At 34.3% G+C, this 22,163-nt stretch overlaps 2 protein-coding genes across 2 annotated transcripts; one reads left to right on the top strand and one right to left on the bottom strand.

Moving 5' to 3' along the window:
- Positions 1-14,497: 14,497 nt before the first annotated feature.
- LOC148192185 (E3 ubiquitin-protein ligase Os04g0590900-like) lies at positions 14,498-16,206 on the top strand. Its single transcript, XM_088100827.1, has one exon. The coding sequence runs from the start codon at positions 15,121-15,123 to the stop codon at positions 16,198-16,200; it is 1,080 nt and encodes a 359-aa protein (XP_087956953.1). The 5' UTR covers positions 14,498-15,120; the 3' UTR covers positions 16,201-16,206.
- A 4,009-nt stretch (positions 16,207-20,215) lies between these two features.
- LOC124842334 (RING-H2 finger protein ATL29-like) lies at positions 20,216-21,409 on the bottom strand. The gene has a single exon (XM_047318795.2). It carries the CDS (start codon positions 21,113-21,115, stop codon positions 20,216-20,218), a length of 900 nt encoding a protein of 299 aa, XP_047174751.1. The 5' UTR covers positions 21,116-21,409.
- Between the last annotated feature and the right edge of the window lie 754 nt (positions 21,410-22,163).

Raw genomic sequence — 22,163 nt, 5'->3', positions numbered from 1 at the left:
GGAAGCTGAAGTCAAAATGGTCAGGACCATATGTGATAAAAGAAGTGCATCCGCATGGAGCAATTGAAATATTTAATCCAGCTGCTGATGATCCACAGAGAAGTTGGGTGGTGAATGGTCAACGTCTCAAACCCTATCTAGGGTGAGAGGTGCAACAATTTTCCACAATGATGTTGTTGGTTGATCCTTGAAAGTTTGGGTCAGGCTCGTGACGTTAAACAAGCGCTTACTGGGAGGCAACCCAGTATTCTGTAAGTATTGTATGTTTTTAGATTAGAGTTTGATGTACTCTATTGAACACCTGGTTTGTTATGATGGTTTGCTATTAACTGTGATTGTGTGATAAGTAATGATGAATGATGCTTATTGATTGATTGATGTTGAGATGATGTGCACATTAAAATGCTTATACAGGTGATTCACAAACTTTGTGAACAAATGCATGATATTATGATTGTGATTGTGAAATTAAGCAGGATGTGTATGTCAAATGTGAATGAGCTTATATGTGAGGTTTTGAGCTCCAGAGTTGTTATTGTTAAATGCTATTACTTTGAAAGCATGGATGACTTTGCCCAGGTTTTCTATGATTGAATTAATTGCTTGTTTTGCATCATATGATCAAGGCCATTTGTTGGAACCCTTTTTATTGGCCAAATTCATAAAGTTAGCCCACTAAAAGAGAACACTTTGTGTTCTATCCTTTGAACCCTTAGCCTTGAACATACACTGAAACCCTTGATTGAAAATCTTTACCTTGAGTTAAGTAGAAAATATTTTGTGGTATTGTTAAATGTTCAAGTTTGGGGTTGTTAGGAAAACATGAAAAAGGAAAAGCATTGAGCTAAGAGCTAAAAAGTAAGAATATGCAAAGAAAAAGAAAAGAAAAGAAAAAGAAGTAAAGCTCAATGCAAATGCAAAGGCAAGTTGGGAAAAATAAGAATAATTGTGTTGTTATGATTATCTTAACTCAAGGATTTTGTGATCCAGAAAAACCAATTTTCTTGTTAGCCCAGCCACATTATAAGCCATTGAAAAGTCCTTGTGATGATGCATGCTTGTGAATGTTTTTGATTGTGGCAAAATGAAAGGCAAAGTTGATTCATGTGACATTGTGATAGTAGAGTGAATGAGTGATTACCTCTTATACACTTGTGTGTTGAGCGAGACACTTTACCTAGTGAGGAAATATTCCATTAGCACATGAACATCCATGCTTAATTGATTGGTCATTCATGAAAAAGAGCATTTGTTGGGTATTAACTGACCTTGTGAAACACTAAAGCATGTGCACATCTTGATTGAACTCTTGGTCATAAGTTTGATTGAAGTTTTTTACTTATCTAAAAAGAGGATTTTTGAATGAGTGAACCATCATATGAATAGGTTGAAGAGTGAGTTACATCTTGTTTGCTTGAGGACAAGCAAAGTTCTAAGTTTGGGGTAGTGATAACAGTTGAAAAACTGTTACTAAAAGCAACCTTTACACTTAGAAACTAGCTTGAAATCATGTTTTTCTTTATATTTTCATAAATAAGAGAGCTGGACAGGTTTATGCTTGATTTCAGTGTTTTTGTGCAGGTTTTAAGGTGAATTTAGTGAAAGAAGTGAAGAAGGAGAGAGATGGAATCAGAAAAGAGATCAAAAAGTGCAAAAGGAGAAGCCGAAGTCACCGCTCAGCGGCAGTTTACCACTGAGCGGCAATCAGGAGCTTACGGGAGGTCCGCTGAGGGGAAGAAACGTCTCACGCACTTACCGCTGAGCGGTACTTTACCGCTGAGCGGCACTTTTATGGGCTTGGACCTAATTTTCTGTAATTTACGAATAATATATAAGCTTTAGGGTTTCCTAGGGTTAGGTATCTTTGGCTGGAACGAAGCAAACACTCTATCTTCCACCCCTTTGAAGGAGGATCTTGGATGCTGAGGCTTCCTCTTCACCTTTTTAGGGTTTTATCTTTCATTCTTTCATTGTTATTCATCTAGGTTCACCATGAATATGGTGAACTAAATTCTGTATGTTTGTTGGGGAATCAATGTAATCTTTTGAAGCTCTCATATATGGAATTTGTTTTTACATCTTTTATTTAAGATCTATGCTTTCTTTCATCATTAGTTAGGGTTTTTCCTCTTTGCGTAATGCTTGCATTGTTTAACTCATTCGATGCATGATTATTGGTTTTGTCGATACGGGCGCGTACGGGGAAGTCTAGATCCGGGGAATTTCTCCCAATATCACATTGGTTGTCGTTAAGCTCCTGCACTTATGAACTAATCATTAGGAATGCTAGGAATTGTATGAACTCGTGATTAATGAGAAGCCTTCTTGAAAGGTACTTTAGAGAGTGGCATTAACAATGATGATTTGAATGTTGAATTCCTAAAATATATGAGAGTGGATAAGATGAAATTGACCCCCAACAACATATTCATACATATATTTCATTGAAAGTGTTTATCTTTTGCTTTTGCCATTGATCAAAACTTCATGCATACATATTTAATTTTCGTCTTTTGCATATAAAATCCAAATATTTCGTCTTTAAGTCTTAGCTAATCAATAAACCACACAACTAAACTAGGCCGTGAGTCCTTTGGGAAGAACGATACTTGGTCTTACCAAGTTTACTACTTGAACGATTCGGTCATACTTGCCGATTGAAAAACAAGTTTGTGACATCATATTTTGGTGTTCATAAATTTGTCCATCAAAGACTTCAATGCATTTTTCTAGGAGATCTGCAAAAATTGCCTGCATACACCTTTGAAATGTAGCTGGAGCATTACATAATCCAAAGGGCATCTTTCTATAGGCAAAGATACCAAAAGGACAAGTGAAGGTCATCTTCTCTTGGTCTTTTGGATCTACCACAATTTGATTGTATCTAGAATATCCATTTAGAAAGCAATAAAAAGCTTGACCTGCTAATCTCTCCAACATCTGGTCCATGAAAGGAAGAGGAAAATGATCCTTCCTAGTGGCTTTATTTAGCTTCCTGTAATCAATGCACATTCGCCATCCAATAATTGTCCGAGTAGGAATAAGTTCATTCTTCTCATTATGAATTACTATCATCCCGCCTTTCTTTGGAACCACCTGTATTGGACTTACCCATTCACTGTCAGAGATTGGATAAATGTTACCAGCTTCCAAAAGTTTCAACACTTCTTTTCTAACCACCTCCTTCATTACAGGATTTAACCTTCTCTATGGTTGAGCACTCGGTCTATAATCATCTTCCATAAAGATCTTATGCATACAATAAGTTGGGCTGATACCTTTAAGATCTGAGATTGACCACCCAATCGCTTCTTTGTTAACTTTCAAAATTTCTATCAATTGTTCTTCTTCTTTTGGAAACAAAGAGTTATTGATGATGACTGGCTTTGTTCCATCTTCTTCTAGAAAAACATACTTTAGATGTGATGGTAGTATTTTTAATTCTAACTTGTTTGCTTTGAATTCTTCCTTATCAATTATCTCAAACTTGGCATCCTTCACTGGAATCTCCTTCAATGTTTCCAAGTCCATCATACATTCTTATATTAATTTCTCTTCTCTTCATCTAAATCTTCACAAGCATCAATAAGAGGTTTTTCTAATGGAGAAGCATAACGCACCATCCTTTCTTGCACCATACAAACTTCATCAAGTTCGTCAAGTTGAAAACATGCTTTATCATCATTTGGATATGTCATGGCTTTGAATACGTCAAAGTTTACTTCTTCATCATGAACTCTCACTTTAAGCTTACCATTCTCTACATCAATTAAAACTCTAGTAGTCTTCATAAAAGGTCTCCCAAGAATGAGAGGCACATCACCATTCCCTTCCATCTCCATTACAATAAAATATACTAGGAATACAAACTTGTCAACCTTCACTAAAACGTCTTCAACCATTCCATATGGATATTTAAGAGACCTATCTGCCAATTAAAGATTCATTCTGGTATTTTGAGTTCCAAACCCTCAATTGTTTTAAACATGGATAGCGACATTAAATTAATGCTAGCTCCCAAATCAATCAATGCTCTTCTAACTTCCAAGTCTCCTATGGTGCACGGAATAGTGAAGCTTCCTGGATCTTTAAGCTTAGGAGGTAATTTCTGTATGATTGCACTGCAGTTACCCTGTACTTTGATAGTTTCCTTCTCAATGTACTTGCTTTTCTTTGTAAGGAGTTCCTTCAAAAAATTTGCATATGATGGCATTTGTTGCAATGCTTCAGAGAATGGTATAGTAATCTCCAGCTTCTTAAACAACTCCATAAATCTTTCCAACTGTTTTTCTTTCTCCTTCCTTGAATAATTCTTTGGATAAGGAAGTGGCTTTTCAAACTCTTTTTCTTTTTGTCTCTCATCTATCTCTTCTCTCTCTTTCTTTTTCCATTCATCTTCTTCTTTCTTTTTCTCTCTCTCAACTCTTTCTTTCCACTCACATGTTTCTTTTTCACTCTCATTTTCTTTCTCCTCTCTTTCTATTTTTCTCTCCTCTAACACCTTACCACTTATGGTAACAATAGTCTTACACTCCTCTCTGAGATTACCATTTTTGATCTTGTCAACTATTTGCTCAATATGGATCTTCATATTTTTAAATGCAACTTCCACATTCTTAAAATAAGATGCATTCGTCTTCAAGAATTGTTGGAAAGTCTCGTCAAGTTTTGTTGTCTTCCCAGATGTAGTAGGTTGTGTTTGCCATCTTTGCTGCTGCCATTGAACCATTGAGACATTTTGTATCTCTTGTGGTAATTGAGAAAGTTTCTTAATGACTTCTTCCAACTGCTGAGAAATAATCTTATTTTGAATAAGCAGGACATCATTTGATTGAAATTGTAGCAACTCCTTCTGACTAGGAGCTCCTCTTTCACTGTTCAGCTCATTGTCATTAGTAGCCATGTTTTCAATTATTTCAGTTGCTTCCTCTGGAGTCTTCCATTTAATATTGCCTCCAGCTAAGGCGTCTAACATCAACTTGGTTTGCGAACCAAGACCTCCAAGGAAGAATAGGACTACTTCTACTTCGTCAAATCCATGCATGTGAGTCTTTCTTAATAGGCTTTTGTACATGTCCCATGCATGACCTAGTAATTCCTCCATGCCTTGCCTAAAAGATGAGATCTCTTGCTTCCCTTTGTTGACCTTGGATTGTGGAAAGTATTTGTTCAAAAACTTTGTCACCACAGCTTCCCACTCTGTAAAGCTCCCTTCTGGAAAAGTGTTCAACCAAAGCTTAGCATTGCCTCCCAATGAGAAAGGAAACAAGCTAAGTTTGATTGCTTCGTCAGGCACCCCATTTATCTTCACTGTATTGCAAATTTCATTAAAGGTTGTGAGGTGCTCATATGGGCTTTCATGTGACAACCCATTAAATTGATTACTCTTAACCAATTGGATTAACGCCGGTTTCACCTCCATGTTGGCTGTATTGACCCTCGGTCTTGCTATGCGGTTAAAATGTTGAGGGCCAACCACATTGGTGTAATCTGCAAGAGTCTGTCTAACATTATTATTCTCCATCTCCTCAATGCTATAGTGAGAACCTTGTGGTGAAGGTTGTAAAAGATCTTCCGGAGGAGGGAAAAGTTCTCTAGATGTACAAATTCTTCTCCTCCGTCTACTCTCGTCTAAGCCTTCAAGAAGAGGTTCCGAGATTTTCTTGCTTCTAGTTCGAATTGCTTCCTGCATACACAAGGAAACAAGTCCCTTGAAAAATTTGTTAGCACAAAAAGATATAGAAGATATAAAATAAGAAATAAGAAGATAAAATAAAAACAAAAACATAAAAACAAAAAAATAAAAAATAAAAACAGAAAAATAATAACAGAAAAATAAAAACAGAAAAATAAAATTCGAAATTTAAAATTCAAAATTCAAAAACAAGTCAAGGATAATCAATAATCACACAAATAAACTAGTTAAACCACGAGTCCCCAGCAACGGCGCCAAAAACTTGATGACAAATTTATGAACATCGAAAAACGGCGCCAAAAACTTGTTTAACCGTCGGCAAGTGTGACTGAATTGTATCAAGTAATAAACTCGATAAGACCAAGTATCGTTCTCCCAAAAGACTCACGGCCTAGTTAGTTATATGATTTCTTGATTATTTAAGACTTGAGAACAAATTGTTATAAGTTTCAAATGCAAAAGACAAAAAGTAAACATGTATGCATGTGATGATCAATGGGAAAGAAGAAACAAAGCACGTGAACTGAAATATGTGGATGAGTATGTTGTTGGGGCAATCAATTTCATCTTATCCACTCTCATATATTTTAGGAATTCATCATTCTTTTCATCAATGTTAATGTCAATCTCTAAATTACCTTAAACTCGATGTCTCGACGAAGAAAGCCTAATCATAATCACTAGTTTACAATGTCTTGTCTCCCTAGCAATTAATCATGCATTATAGTGAATGGAAGCTTAACGGCAACCAACCATCATATTCCTATGTTTAGGTTTATACTACTATTGGGAGAGTTTCCCCGGATCTAGATTTTACCGTATGTGTCCATATCAATAAAACCAATAATCATGACATCGAATGTGTTAAACAATGCATACTTTGAACAAAGAGGAAAAACCCTGACTAATGATGAAAGAAAGCATGTATCATAAATATGATGTTTAAACACAAAATTCCATAGATGAGAGCTTCAAAAGATTACATTGATTCTCCAACAACAAGAAGAGTTTAGTTCACCATATTCATGATGAAACTAGATGAAATACAATGAAAGAGTAAAAGATAGAACCCTAGAAAGTTGAGTAGGTAGCCTTAGCATCCAAGATCTTCCTCCAAGGGATGGAAAGGTGTGTGTTTGCTTCGTACTCTGCCAAAGATACAAACTCTAGGACATCCTAAAGCTTATATATTATTCTAAAAATTACAGAAAAGTAGACCCAAGCCCAAAATAATGGCGCTCAGCGGTAAAATACTGCTCAGCGGTAAGTCCGTGTGTTGAATTCTCCCCCTCAGCTTCACTTTCACCCCTCAGCAGTGTCAATGAGTGTTAAGTAGTGCCGGTCAGCGGTAAAATGGCGCTGAGAGGTACTTGCGACTTCTCTTATTTTGCACTTTTTGAGTTCTTTTTTGATTCCATCTCTATCCTTCTTCACTTCTTTCATCAAATTCACCTTAGAACCTACATAAAACACTGAAATGAAGCATAAACCTGTCCAACTCTCTTATTTCCAAAATATAAACAAAAGCATGATTCCAAGCTAGTTTCTTAGTGTTAAAGGTTGCTTTTAGTATCAATTTTAAGCATGAAAATAACAGTTTTTCAATTGTTATCAAGTGTTCGTTTAGGTTGAGGGGTAAACTTAAAGGACAGAGTTGGGTGTTAAAGGTTATATACGACTATCAACACAATGAATTAGTAGAGACTTTGGTTGGTCATCCTTTCGCGGGGAGGTTAAATGCTGGTGAATTGTCAATTCTTGTTGACATGACTAAGAGTCAAGTACAGTCCTTAAATATTCTTTTGACTTTCAAAGAATTGTGCATCCAAGCAGATGCAACAAGTAGGCACAATTAGCGTACTCTCAAAGCTCCTGCTCAATGCACTCTTGGTAGACCTCCTGGAGCCAGCCCAACCTAACTTTTAGACGACATGTTTGTTTCATTTCAGTTGTAGGTTTAGCGCGGTCCACGCCAAGCAGCTCCATAATATGAGATCGAGCCTCCTCATAGTCTAACTCCTCGACCTCACAAAATTGACCCATGATGGGTAGGTGGAGCAGATTATGGATGTCATCTAATGTGACGCTCATATCACCTACTGGGAGGTGGAAAGTATTTGTCTTCAGGTGCCACCTCTCCGCAAGGGCAATGATCAATCCATGATTGGCATACTCGTATGATAGGTTCACTAAAGAACTCAACCCTGACATGGAGATATAAGGCCCAATAGCCTCATGGTGCATTCCAAAATGTTTTAGTTTTTTCCCATGGGTGATCACCTTGACCTCCCTTCAATCCTACATAACAACACAAAATCATATAACAAAAATAAATAACCAATTAAGGAAGAATTAACATTTAGGTTGATGACTAACCCGACCTTATCATATGGCAAATGCAAGGTGCTCGGTATAATGGGTAAGCAAGGAGGTGTCCTGTGGACCTCTTGAGAATCCACCATCTTCATCTTCTTCCTTACCAACATCCTGCTGCTGAACATCCTCCTGCTCAACATAGTCATCCTCAAGATACCCTCGCTGTATATACTCGTTGTGCTTCTCATGCTTATGCTCATGAATGATGTCCACACAATTTTCTTCGACGTGACTTCTCCTTTCATCATGTGATGAAGATGAAGCCTTACCACGAGAAGATAAAGTCTCACCACGAGAAGATGATGCACCTCTAATTCTAGCTCTATTAACCAATTATATGCAAAATAAATTATATTAAAAATATAATAACAAACAAATAACAAAAACAACAAATAATTAAATAATAATAAATATTGAAACAAAATATAAATAATAATAAAATTATAGATTAATAATAAACTATCAAAGAAATACAAAAAAATACAACAAAAATTACTTAATAAATAATGCTTAAATAATTACAAATTATAAGAAAAACATTAAAATTTTAAAAATAAATTAAGAAACAAATTAAAAATTCAAAAAATAAAAAAAATATATAATAATTATTATTTAAATAAATAAAAAATTTCAAATACATTACAAATTCAAACCAAATTCAGAACAAATACAAAAAAAAGTTAAACAAAAATAATTACATAATAAATAATATATAAAGAATTATAAATTATAAAAAAACACAACAAATTAAAAATAAATTAACAAATGATTCAAAACGTCGAAAACTACAACAAATAATTAAATAATAATTCATATTGAAATAAATAAAATATATCAATAAATAATTGCAGATTAAAAAAATAACAATCAAATATCAATTTTGAAATAAACAAAAAATAATAACGTAATAATTAATATATGAGTAAATATAAAATATCAATAAAAATTAAAAATTAAAAATAAAATACCAAACAAATAAAAAAATTTCAAAATAAGAAATTTATTTAAATAATAAGTAATATTTAAATAAATACAAATATAACAAAACCTTACAAATTAAAAATAAAATAAAAAATAATAAAAATGTTAAAAATAACAAGAAAATAATTACATTATAAATAATATTAAATTAAATATCAAATATAAAAAATATTACAAATTAAAAAATATTAAGAATTAAATAGAACAGTCTAAAAAAACCATAAATAATATTTAACCATAAAACATAACATAAAAATAATAAATACAAAGATCATAAAATTCTTCTAATATACAAAAATAAATATAAAATATTAACAAAAATAAATATAAAACATTAACAGAACCTTTCAAATATATTTTTTAAACATATTTAATATTATAAATAAATATCAAATATCAAATAGTATACAAAATTTAAAGATATAAATACAAATTAAAAATGTAAAACAAATCAAATTAAAATATAATTAAACATAATAAAACCACAAATTAAAATATAATGAGTGTGAATTGACATTTGAACGTCGGTTGATACTCGTCACATTTTGAATTGAGGCAAGTTCTCTACCGTCGTTCGAACGCTGACAAGACATTAAGCGCACTTCAAATGCAGTTAAGACCTCTCAAATTCGTTTTTGCAAATCCAAGTACAGAATCATAAGTTCAACCCTTCTACCACATAATCATACATCCAAGCACAAAATCATACCATCAATTTCATACATTTTCATACATTCAACCCATCATACAATCTAAAAGCATGCGTCGAGGTTACGGAAGAACCACCAACCTAGACGTGAAGCCAAATAAAGACGAAAAAGACAGGGTGAAGAAACATCATTACACACTAGGGAAGACCCTCAACACCATTGGATCGACCATAACGGAGCACTGAAGGAGAATAACTACCCTAATGAAGAAGGCTTTGTCGCGAGGGAGAACGTGAGGGTGAAGTGCGAGAATGGAGGGACAAATGCGAGAAGGAGGGCGCGAAAGTGAACTGAGAATGAAATGCGACAAACGAAAATGAAGGCAAATGAGAAAGAGAGGAAGTGTAAGGGTGGTGTAGGGTTTCATTGGGAAGGGGTGTATTAAAGAGGGAACAAAATCTCAAGTCAGTCAAAGATTCTTTTTGCAAATTCTGACAAGGGCAAAGATGGAAAATTCATAAAAGTTGGAGGTGCAGTCTGATATCGGTGAGGTGGAGGGAGAAGCTCTTAATTGAAAATCGAGCTTTGTAGTGTAAGTTTTTGCGTTTGAGTTCTTTGTGAGAGAAAGAAAGAACTATTTGAGAAAAGCTTAATATCACTATTGGTACCAATTTTTGTTAGCTTTGTTCGAAATGGTCCTAATTTTTTTAAAATGTTCAATGTAGTCATAAAGATCGTAATTTGTGTTCAATTTAGTCCTTTTTGCAAACGTTGTTTATATCGTTAACGACCAAATGTCTAGTTGTGCAATCAGTGAATGACATGTCCTTTAACTACTGACGTGGACAACACCTCACCATCATCAAACCCGACCCGTCACCGTGAAGCCCAAATGCGCCACCACTCTCCCTTCATTGCGAGCGTCGCCGCGACACTACCTCACCCCCCTCAACACGCACCTACACGAAAGGAACCATGAAACGCGACCCAGCAGCAACAACGACAAGTCACTTCTTCTTTGTAGCACAAGCAACGCCTACCTTGCCACCACTGCCTCAAGTCGTCGCCGTCATCAATACCGCAAGACCTTAATGCCGCCACCACCATGCGAACCCTAAAATTGTAGAGTTGCAATCTCCTTCGCAAAACTAGTTCAAAACTTGCACATAAAATTACGACCACGCGAGAAGCATCAACATCGCGCCTCCAATCATCACACATCTTCTCCATTCAATCTCAACCATGTTGCAACACCATTGCAGCCGAAACGGTCACCGTCATCAACCTCTCCACCATCTCGCCAACCCAAACACCACCAAGCTTCTTCACATCCCTAATTTGCGTCGCAAGGAAGAAGAGAGAAGAGGCGCATGAGATCCGTTGCCCAATCTAAAACCCTAATTTTGGGTGGGGAAGGAGCTGACACGTGGTAAGGCCTCATTGGCCACATCCACCTCACTACGCCTTAAACTGTTCACGTCAGTAGTTAAATGGCATGTCATTCACTGATTGCACAAGTGGACATTTGGTTGTTAATGATTTAAATGACATTTGCAAAAAGGACTAAATTGAACACATATTACGATCTTTATGACTACATTGAACATTTTAAAAAAGTTAGGACCATTTCAAACAAAACTGATAAAAATTAGGACCAACAATGGTATTAAGCCTTTGAGAAATGATTAAATGGGCTACCTCTAATTTTTCTAGCAAAATAATACGGGCCATATGGACTAATCCTATGCAAAATGAAAAACGAATTATGGGTCACTTCATGACTAACTTATCCTATAACCCAATGTTAATAGGCTAGACAAACACAATTAATACGAGTTCACAAGTTTAATATCTTAACTTAACCTACTTTTTTCTTGACGGTTGATGAGTCGGTCCATCAAGTTTGACTCGTTTTGTCTTTGTTATTTTTTATTTATATTGAAGTAAAAATGTGTTAAATGAGATAAACAATTCAAATATTAGTATGAAATACATTTAATACGCATAATTAGATTAAAAAAATTATATTTATTTGTTTTTTTAAAGACAAAAATGTATTAGTTTCAAACTCGTTTCGTCTTTGCTATTTTTTATTTATATTGAAGTAAAAATGTGTTAAACGAGATAAAAAATTCAAATATGAGTATGAAATACATTTAATACGTATAATTAGATTAAAAAAAATTATATTTATTTGTTTTTTTAAAGACAAAAATGTATTAGTTTCAAATATAAACAAATTTTATTTAGCGTCAAAATTCAGGATAAAAGTATATTTAATTTTCTTTTCTTACATTGAAAAAACAGTTTCATTTGGTAGCTCATGAAACACCCATAGAATTCTCATAAGTATTTGTAGGACTCGTGGAAGCTGCACAAATTTCACACTTCAAATAGTGCATAAGATTCCTTGGAAAAATTTTATGATCTGCTATCCCTGAAAAGCGAAACCAAAAAAGGAAAGTTGATTCTTTGTGGACGCCAACAGTAACAAAGGGCATATAATTTGACTATTATTATGTTCAATTGTATGTCTCGCATGTCTAAGTAATTATTGCTTAATCTGCTTTTGACCCAAATTAAATGATACTACACTTCTATGTGTTATTTGATTTTTCCAAGCCTTTACAAGTATTCCTACGTAGTAGTTGAATAAAGTTTTTTCGATCAAATGAAAGAAAGTATTTACCTTTTTATTTTTAACATATTTTAAATAAGTTCTTTATTTTATATTTTAAAATTTTTTCAATGCATAATAAAGATGAAAACAAAAATATAATTAGAAAACTAATTATGTTATCTTAAAATTTGAAAAATGACAGTAAAGAAATAAATTTTCTCATAATGATGTACCATCAAAACTTCTAGAGGCAAATTCAGATGCAATTTAACAATATTACACCTTATTAAGCTTAACAGGTTAGTTTTCTTTTTACTTCCAAAAATTAAAATGGTCCAAACAAATGAAAAGGAAAAAGATACTCAAGTGACATAGAAAGAAAAAAAAAGCGACTTGAAGGTTTAAAAATGATGATCCTCTTTAGTTTTGATGTTGTCAAAAGACTCAAAAGAGATTGGATCAGGGTTGTCTTGGTTTTTGTGCATATCATTATGTCTCCGCATAAATTGAAAAAATGGCTCGAGAGTCTTGGGCATTATGAAATTGACGGCACATCATTCAACTCAATAATCTCACCAATTTCAGTCAGCCGAGAAAAAGAAGAAGGAAATTTTTACTACTGTCAAGTAAAAATCTTGATGCTATCATAAACATATCCTCTAATGCAGTTTGAGGACATGCAAACATTTAAAAGACACACAACTGACTGATAAATTTAGCAAACCATGCTTTTACTTACAGAACAAACATTGCTAATCATTGATATTCCTTCGATTAGTTCTCTTAACTAAGGCAAACGTATTAAAGAGTGTCAAACAATTATATTAATTTCTGTTATCTTAATAAATGTTCTTCCACTTAAATCAGAATATATACTCATTTATCAAAAAAGGTAACATCTTTCTTCTGGGGTGTTTGGAGAAGTCCAATGTGATCTTAACCACTTGAAGTATAATATATATCAATGAATCGTTGAAAATTGAAGTGCAGTACAAGGGAAGAGAAATAAAATAAGCTCACGTTTTCTTTTGTAGACCCACAAGTTCAATAATTCTACTTCTGTATTGTGCAAACTCAGGGTATCATTTAATTTGGAACTTTGTTGATAGGCACATATCTAACAAAATTTTGAGGCTTCATAAAGAAGGAAACCCGTACGTTCAGCAAGTAAGTTGGGAAGAGAAGAGATGATTGAACAAGGTTTGAGCAAATGGTTGGTTGGGTGTTGGGTGAAAAGTGACAACTATATACATTACTGTAACCTGCTTTTAAATGCATACTCTGTCTTTCTACTGCACCTTTATTCCCTGAAGAATATATTCTCCTAATCAAGTTGACTAACTATTTATTTAGGTTATCATGTGAATAAAGATTATGGTTGTCGTGTCACTTGGGATTTCATTTTTTATCACCAAAAGTTTTTAGAATACTATAGTTAGCATCATGGAGTTAAGTGTAATTATTGGATTGTGTCACTGTTAAGTCATTCCTTTGGTTTTGTAATGTTTTTCAAATCTAGTATATTGTCAGACCCATATTTTGACTGTTATCTGTGTTTTATTCGTATGAATATCAGGGTTTTGATCTGAAAAAAGACATCTTGTGTCACACGTATACACTGCTATATTTGCAAAGTTAGTAACACAGTTGGCTATGAATTGTGGAAGAGAGATATTTACTGTTGGATCATGGAGAGAATATATGCAAAGTAGAAGATTGTTGAAGTCTCAGAAAGGAGATATGATTCACGAGGGAGACAATTAAGCACAATATTCAACTGATAACGTAAGAAGTCTTAGTGTTCCCAACACGTCAGTCACTGCTATGCTTTAAGATTTCTTTTTTCTCAAACCCGAAAATTTTGCAATCTATTAGCACTAAAGCTTTCTAAATGGCTCACACAAGTTATTGGTATAGTTGTTTTATGAATTTTTACCGAGAATAGGTAGTAAATTACTAATAACATAGTGGTTTACACTAGCCTGGTTTAGTTGATACATTGAAAGCTGAAACATTGATTTTCAAACTTATCCACTGCTTTGTATTAGATACAGCTAATTCACGGCTACATTGGCTCCACACTTAGGTTGGCACATTAATTAAGTTCATGAGGTAATTTGGATTGGATGTCACCTTACAAGGACTAAATCGTCCTGCTACAAGAATAGTGAACAGCTTAAAATAATTAAAAAGCGAAAAGCATTCAATTTTTATACATTCTCAACCAACATCACCGGTTCACCACCACCTTAGTCTACAAATCATTGTAACCAAGAAAAAGAAACTAGAATGCAGAGAAAGCTAGGGAGAATGGACAAAAAAGAAAAAGAAGGTGAAGGAAAAAAGTTAAAGTACGCTCATCAGCACCCCATTTTCCTTGTCTTTTCCCTTCTTTCCATCTAAGCCCTTTGGCCCCTTTTCCACGTTATCTTTCCCCTATGATAAATTCTAGCAACCATCTCTTTCTTCTTGCCCGGATAAATCTGTAAGATCATTACCCTTTCTTGCTTGTATGTTACTGATCATTGTTTGTAAGATAGAGATTCTGCTAATCTCATGCATATATAAGTTTGCTGGCTGTAGATAGATACTCCAGTTATGGTTTTGTAACTTCTCCACTTGTTTCTACCCTTGTTTGAAGGTTCAATTGTTTTGTTGTCAGTGGTAATACTCTATTATTCATAGCCAGTTTTTATCCCACAACAATCTTTTACCATGTTTATAATATTTACTTATGTGTCAGTACATATAATATACTGCTCCTAACTCCCAACTTCCAAGGTTCTCTTCTCTGAACAATGACTTCTCTTGGAAACACGAAAAGTTTGGTTCCATACATGAACAACAAAGACTGTTCTCAAGGGTTTTGCAGCTTGTATTGTCCACAGTGGTGTTATGTAATCTACCCTCCTCCTCCTCCCTTCGAATTTCCCGCTGATGATTCAAGTCCAAATTTCTCTCCTCTAGTAATCGCTGTCATTGGGGTCTTGGCCAGTGCTTTTCTTCTTGTAAGTTACTATACCTTAATATCCAAGTACTGTGGCAGCAGAGAATCTTCACAAAGCGAAGATCACGAAGAAAACGTTGAATTGGAAGATGATCACAACCCTTCGCTCCACGAGCCTTGGCATGCTCCAACCATTGGGCTAGACGAGGCTCTGATAAAGTCCATAACAGTTTGCAAGTACAAGAAAGGCGATGGGTTGGTTGAGGTGACAGATTGCCCTGTTTGTCTCAGCGAGTTTGAAGACGATGAAAGTGTTAGACTCTTGCCTAAATGCAGCCATGCTTTTCATCTCCCTTGCATTGACATGTGGCTCAAATCTCACTCCAGTTGCCCTCTATGTCGTGCTAGCATATTCACCTTCAATGCTGCAGCAATTCATGTGGCTACCCCAGTCATAGAATTGGGCAGTGGAACTTCAGAAAACCAACATGCAGATGAACATGTTGCTGTTACTACAAGGGACAGTGATTTGGATGCAGTGGAAGGAGAAGTCTCACACGGTGAAGCGGTTCCGAAGACTGCATTGCGTGCTTTGAGTGATCTAGGAAATTTGAGAGGAAGGCATAGTGTAATAGAGATTAGAGATGAAGAGTATGATTCCATCAGAAGGACAGTTTCTATGGATCATTCATTTCAAAGGGGAAATGGTCTTTCTGTGGCTGATGTTCTCCATTTGAACCAAGAGCGTGAAGGATGTTCCAATGGGGCTGGCCCTTCAAAGGGTTCAAGAGGTGAAAGTAGCAAGTCTAGCCATAGAAGAAGGGTTTTGCATTATGTTTTGAGTCCAATTACAATGAAGAGGTCATTTTCTAGTGGAAGATTCTCCCTTAGCAGAAATGGCAGAGGAAGGCAATGGGTTCTCCCTGTCTGAGCAATACATTAATCTCTTTTACTTTTCCTTACTTTTTTTTCTTATCCTCTTTATTATGATGATGAAGATCACGAGGTTAATTAAATTTTTGAGTGACGAGCTTATAATGTGAAGTATAATTGAATCTTTATGTGGCGTTTTGATCCGTGTGATAGTAGCTGAAATCAACACTTGTTTTGTTTTCATGTACATCTTTTTGGGTTCGTGTTTTAGCAATTCAGTAAAGATTAACTGCTATGTTTCCCTTGAGTTATTAACTTGAAGGTTTGTGTAGCGCTGCATCAAACACTTTCTATCCAATAGTACTTCCATGTAATTATTCCACTAACAGGAATAGTTAAATGTTACTTCAATCCATCAATTCTTTATGTCAATCGAATAAATGCTTCCTACATGCAATGTATAAAGGATGATACTAATTATGCATCCAATAGTCTAAAGTGCGTTATATAGTTTTAACTTTCTTAAACAGTTTAACTGTTGTAAATATCTGCAAGGGCCTTACTGTTCAGAAAACTAGAATTCATAAACTAAAAATATTAAGTAATTGAATCTATTTGATTTTGATTATGGAAAGAAAAAAGTGATGTGAAGATTATCCATTAACGTGAAACTGATGTGTGCTTTATGATTTTGCAAACATTGTCTATCGTTTTCATATCCGCTTCTGTTAGCCAATTACTAGACCATAACTCTGCGTGTGACACTGAATTCAGAAGTACAGTGATAAGGTATCAAATCAGTAGTGACAGAATTGGTATCAAGGACCGTAACCCTCTCCATTATTATCGGCCCTTAAAAATAATTGTGTCCACCGTTCATACCAAAGCCCTATATGAAATCAAATCAAAAATCATTGTCATGCTCTATAACCTTGAAATTCACACTATACCAAGCTATTTCTGTTTGATGATATTCAATGAATTTCTCAGAGTGCTTGGAAAACGTGTCGTAATTCTACACATGCCTATTAGGGATAGGTCATCATTTGCAAAATTCCAGAATAAAGTGAGGATTTCGAAAGAATTCCAAAGCACGATATCAGTGATTTGAGAATTTGGTCTTAAAAGGTTGAAAACTCGAGAGTCAATGTAAGTTACACATTCAATGTTGAAGTTTTGTTTCATTAATATTATATATCTCTAATAAGTGTAAGTTTTGTATATCCATATTTTCAGCACATAAATTAATTAAAGAAAATAAATTTAAATTTAATATTAAATAATAAATTAATTTCAAACTCATGGCATGTTGTTTTATAGGAAAAGATTCAGTATGTTTTGATGAGTCTTTTCTAAAAACAGTTATTTCAAGCGAATTTACTCTTTAGAGAGATTTGCGAGCGAGAAATTGAGATGTGATTGGCGTTCGTTTGAGCGGATTGAAGACGATGGAACACGATGGATTTGCGGGATTGCATGATTTGGACATCTTCGCTGAAGTGAGACGATTTGCGGTATGTGTAAGATGGAATGGAGAAACGGTAGACAGTAAACCAGTGCCGCCCTTTCCATCACTGCTTAGCTTCTCTTTTCTTCCCTTTCCAATCCACGTTATGTATCAAACAACACAATCCCCAACCCCCTTCTTCCGTCTAAATATATCATCACCTTCAATGAAAATATCCTTGCTTCTTCAAACTTCTAAAACTATTATCTTTTCTTATAAAATAAATAATTATAGATTTAAATAAATCATTTTGGTATTGTAATGATAAATTAGTTTTAAAAGAAATATAAAATAAAACGTGTGATTTCAAATTATCTATTGAAAAAAAATCACAAGAAATGTTTTCTTCTCTTTAAAACAAAAGGAATAACATCCACACTTCCTCCTGTATACCACATATCACATTCTCAATGACTATATTTTTCTCTCAAACTAAGAAAATGTCTTTTAAGAAACAACCATGTATTTTAGTTTTATTCTTATACTTTATTTGCATTAAAAAAGGAAAAAATAATGAAAATGAAATCATTTAAATATTTATAATTAGTTTTTATCATTCAAGGGACAACCAATTTTAAAAATTATTTATAACTTTTGTCTCTTTGTAAGTATTTTTACAATTAAATATAACATTAATAAATAACATTTTATATTATTTTTATAATTAGGGACATTTTGGTAATCTTTAATTTCTACCAATTAAACTAAATTTTTAAATCTATCATATCAATCAAATCCTACACTAATTCTCATTAACTTTACTTCCAAATCCACCCTCAATGATCCACAAATCCACTCAAAAAAACAACTAAAAAATTACTCTCAAATCCACTCAAATCCATTCAAATCATCTCTCCCAAATACACCAAAAAGAACAAAGCCTTAGATAAATGCGTGTGTATATATATAGCTTTCTTGAAATTTAAAATTAATACGGTATAAATTAAGATAGTGAGGAAAGAAACTTTTATTAGTTAAAACATAATTTTAACTTTTAGACAATTTTTTTAATTATCTACTCCGTGTAAGTGTTTTTGAAGAAATTTATTTAGATATAACGAAACTATTTGCAGAGCCCATAAACAGCTTAACTTTAGAGGGAGAGGGAAATGATTAACTGATATATGATTTGAGGGACTTTGTAGAGAGGTTCATATAGGTGCAAATATAAATTTTGACCTCTTTGTTCTCTTTTGGGCTTTTGGCCCGGATTTCTTAAGAGGCAAACGAACAAAATAGACACCTTTGAAGTCATTCTAAATCCAGTACTGATAACCATTTAAAACTCTTCATGAATATCAAAGGCTTTCCAATGGAAAAAGTCTGGATATACTTACATTAAATATTTTCCAATTTGAAATTATTTATAACATTATGTTTTTTCTTTCATCTCGTCCTCTTGTATTACTCGAATTTTCATTATATAACATGTTGCATTTATCACTCTCCTTCCTCCAAAATGAAGTGTATATTTTTTCAATAATAATGTTAATTAAAAGAGTAATTAAACAAAATAATGATGTTTTGATAATATTTATATTATATATATAGTAATTAATAACTTATTTGTCGACGTATTATCGAGATCATAAAATCGTGGATAAAATATTTATTAGTAAATTTTACCAAATGAATTCTGAAATCTGTGAATAATTATCATCAATTACAAATTTATTAAATATTTTTTTTAATTATTAACAAATTTTGTTAATACTTATTTTTCTTTTTCCTTTTCTTCTTTTTGCTTCTTCTCTCTTCTCTCCTCTTTTTCTTACTACACCTTTATTGCCACTTTTGTTGTGGTGTCCGACTACTATTGTGGCCTCTAGTTCATTATACTCATTTCATCATTTTCCTCCTCCAAACACCACCGTTGCATTTCTACACATCCATTGGTTCCAATTTTCCCTCTTTCTCTCCCTTCTTTTCTTCTTCTCTTCTATTTCAAATTTATTTCTCCTTAATATAAAAAATGTTATAAAACATAAGGAAAAATTGTCATAAAAAATAATGAAAAATTTGTTGTTGAATTACTTATAAATTTCCAAAAAAAATATTTATTAGTAATAAGAATTACAATGAACGAATTTTATTAACGAATTCATTATTAATAAAAAAATATTTGTTGATAATTTAAAATCTAAAATTTGTTTATAAATTTAAATGTATCAATAAATTTATTTTTGTTCGTAAAAATTCGTATGTAGTAATGAAAATTGTTGAATATAGAATATTTGAATAAAAGGATAAAAAAATAGTTGTTAATGTTAATGAATTTGATCGATGTTATCACCCATCTTGTAACAATCTTTCCACTTTTTAGAAATTAACATTATTTTTAAAATTTTTACATTATTTTTTAATTTATATTAACTTACATATTAAAAATAAAGTTATGAGATGATTTTCTATACACTAAGGTATTTATAAACTGTTTTTAATTTATGTAAATATTAATTTATATTTTTTTCACGTGTTTTTTAGAAATCCTTAAAAATACGATTTTAAAGATGAAAAGATTAGTGCATGAAAAACAAGTACGAGAACAAGGAACGAAATAACGAGGTTAAGTATTGTTTACACCATTACTGCAGCTATCAAGTACAGTTTGAACATAACCACAGTTACTACAAGGTGCAAAAGAAGGCCCAGCCATGTCTTTGTAAGTAGAACAACTCTTGGAGTAATGGTGCCCTCTTACAATTTTCAAAGCCACATCTTGTGGCAATCTCAGAGTGTATTTAGCAGCGTCATCGTCATCATTAACCATAACTATGGAATGCCCTGTCGAGTGTGAACGTGCACTTGCAAACTTGTCTCGCTGCATGCGCACATTCATCGAACCTCCTTCATCACCATCATCGTGTCTCTCGTCTCCATCATCTCCTTCATCACCTTCTTTCACATCAACGCTCACGTGATCGCTTCTCTCGTGTTCCATATTCTCCTCGTTTTGCTCATGAGGTCTCTGCGCGTCGGTGTTACTTGACTGGGAATCGAGATCCGTTCGGCAAACGGGGCAAGTCCTGTGCGAGCGGAGCCAGGAGTCGATGCAGTCCTGGTGGAAAACGTGGCAGCAGGGGGTTAAGAGACGCAGAAGGCAGTCCTCGTCGAACTCCAACAAGCAAATGGCGCATTCGAGTGAGTACTTCTTCTCCGTGCGGAGATCCTTCACGGTGGCGTAGAGGAACGTGGGGAACATCCTTAGCAGAGAAGGGTCGAGGCCTCTGTGGGGAGAGCCGCGAGGAGAGAGACGGACGATTGTGTTAGTGGTGGAGATGTTCCTGAAACAGCACCTACAGAAGTAGACGATGCCGACACCTAGGAAGCAGAAGGCGGCGACTGCCATGGTGGAGAATATCAAAGTCGCCGGGGTGATGTGCGACAGAGATGGCAGTGGTGGCGGTGGTGGCACTTTGTAGTTCTCTGCTTTGATTTGGGTGAAGACATAGTTGGTTGTTTGCATGTGTGAAAGTGGGGTGAAGTGGACGGTAAAGGTTAATTTTGTTTTATACTGTTTTAGTTATTTTTGTTGGGGGTGTTTTTTTGAAGATAAGATGGTTAGAGTTACGCGTGGAATGTGGAGAATGAAGGAGTTAAAAGTGAGTATTTTTAGGAGTAGAAGATGGTGATATTGTTGATGTGGTTCGCATTGAACGGGTCCTTATGAGGAGGACCAGGTTGTGTCCGAACACTTTCTACGATAAATCTCATTCAGTGAACCTTTCTACCATTCTGAGTATATATATAACTATCTTTATGGCTCATTTCAAAATTCGTTGCATCAATGGATAATCAATTATTCACTTCTCATTAGAATTTTCTAAGTTAACAGTTAGAGCGTGAGCATTCAAACGTTATCACTATTATTTGGATATTAGACTTAAGGGCTTTTGTACCAACAAAATTGACCTTTTAACGGTACCCCGTAGACGTCGAACCACAAAATAATTAACGTAAATTATTGATCGGTGATATTTTCGTAAATAAGTTGAGCATATAGACGTCAGTTAGAGGGTCCTCGACGTCTATAATATTATAGACGTCGGTGCCCCTCCTAACATACGTTTATATGTCTGACAGGTAGATGAAAAATTCTTTTTTTTTTTCACCATATAGACGTCTGATCCCGTGATAACAGTTGAAAAACTATTATTTTCATGCTTAAAATTGACACAAAAAGCAACCTTTACACTTAGAAACTAGCTTGAAATCATGCTTTTCTTCATATTTTCAGAAATAAGAGAGCTGGACAGGTTTATGCTTGATTTCAGTGTTTTTGTGCAGGTTTTAAGGTGAATTTGGTGAAAGAAGTGAAGGAGAGAGATGGAATCAGAAAAGACATCAAAAAGTGCAAAAGGAGAAGCCGAAGTCACCGCTCAGCGGCAGTTTACCGCTGAGCGGCAATCAGGAGCTTACGGGAGGTCCGCTGAGGGGCAAAATGGCTGCTGAGGGGAAGAAACGACTCACGCACTTACCGCTGAGCGGTACTTTACCGTTGAGCAGCACTTTTA

Source organism: Vigna umbellata, chromosome 10 (genome assembly GCF_029865625.1).
Source record: "Vigna umbellata cultivar VRB3 chromosome 10, Vumbellata_1.0, whole genome shotgun sequence".
In the NCBI taxonomy this organism is placed as follows: Eukaryota; Viridiplantae; Streptophyta; class Magnoliopsida; order Fabales; family Fabaceae; genus Vigna; species Vigna umbellata.
This window is presented reverse-complemented; position numbering and strand designations above follow the sequence as displayed.

Bases quoted from the DNA above. Each gene is read 5' to 3' on its own strand.
- LOC148192185 (XM_088100827.1), top strand. From the start codon at position 15,121: ATGACTTCTCTTGGAAACACGAAAAGTTTGGTTCCATACATGAACAAC.
- LOC124842334 (XM_047318795.2), bottom strand. From the start codon at position 21,115: ATGCAAACAACCAACTATGTCTTCACCCAAATCAAAGCAGAGAACTAC.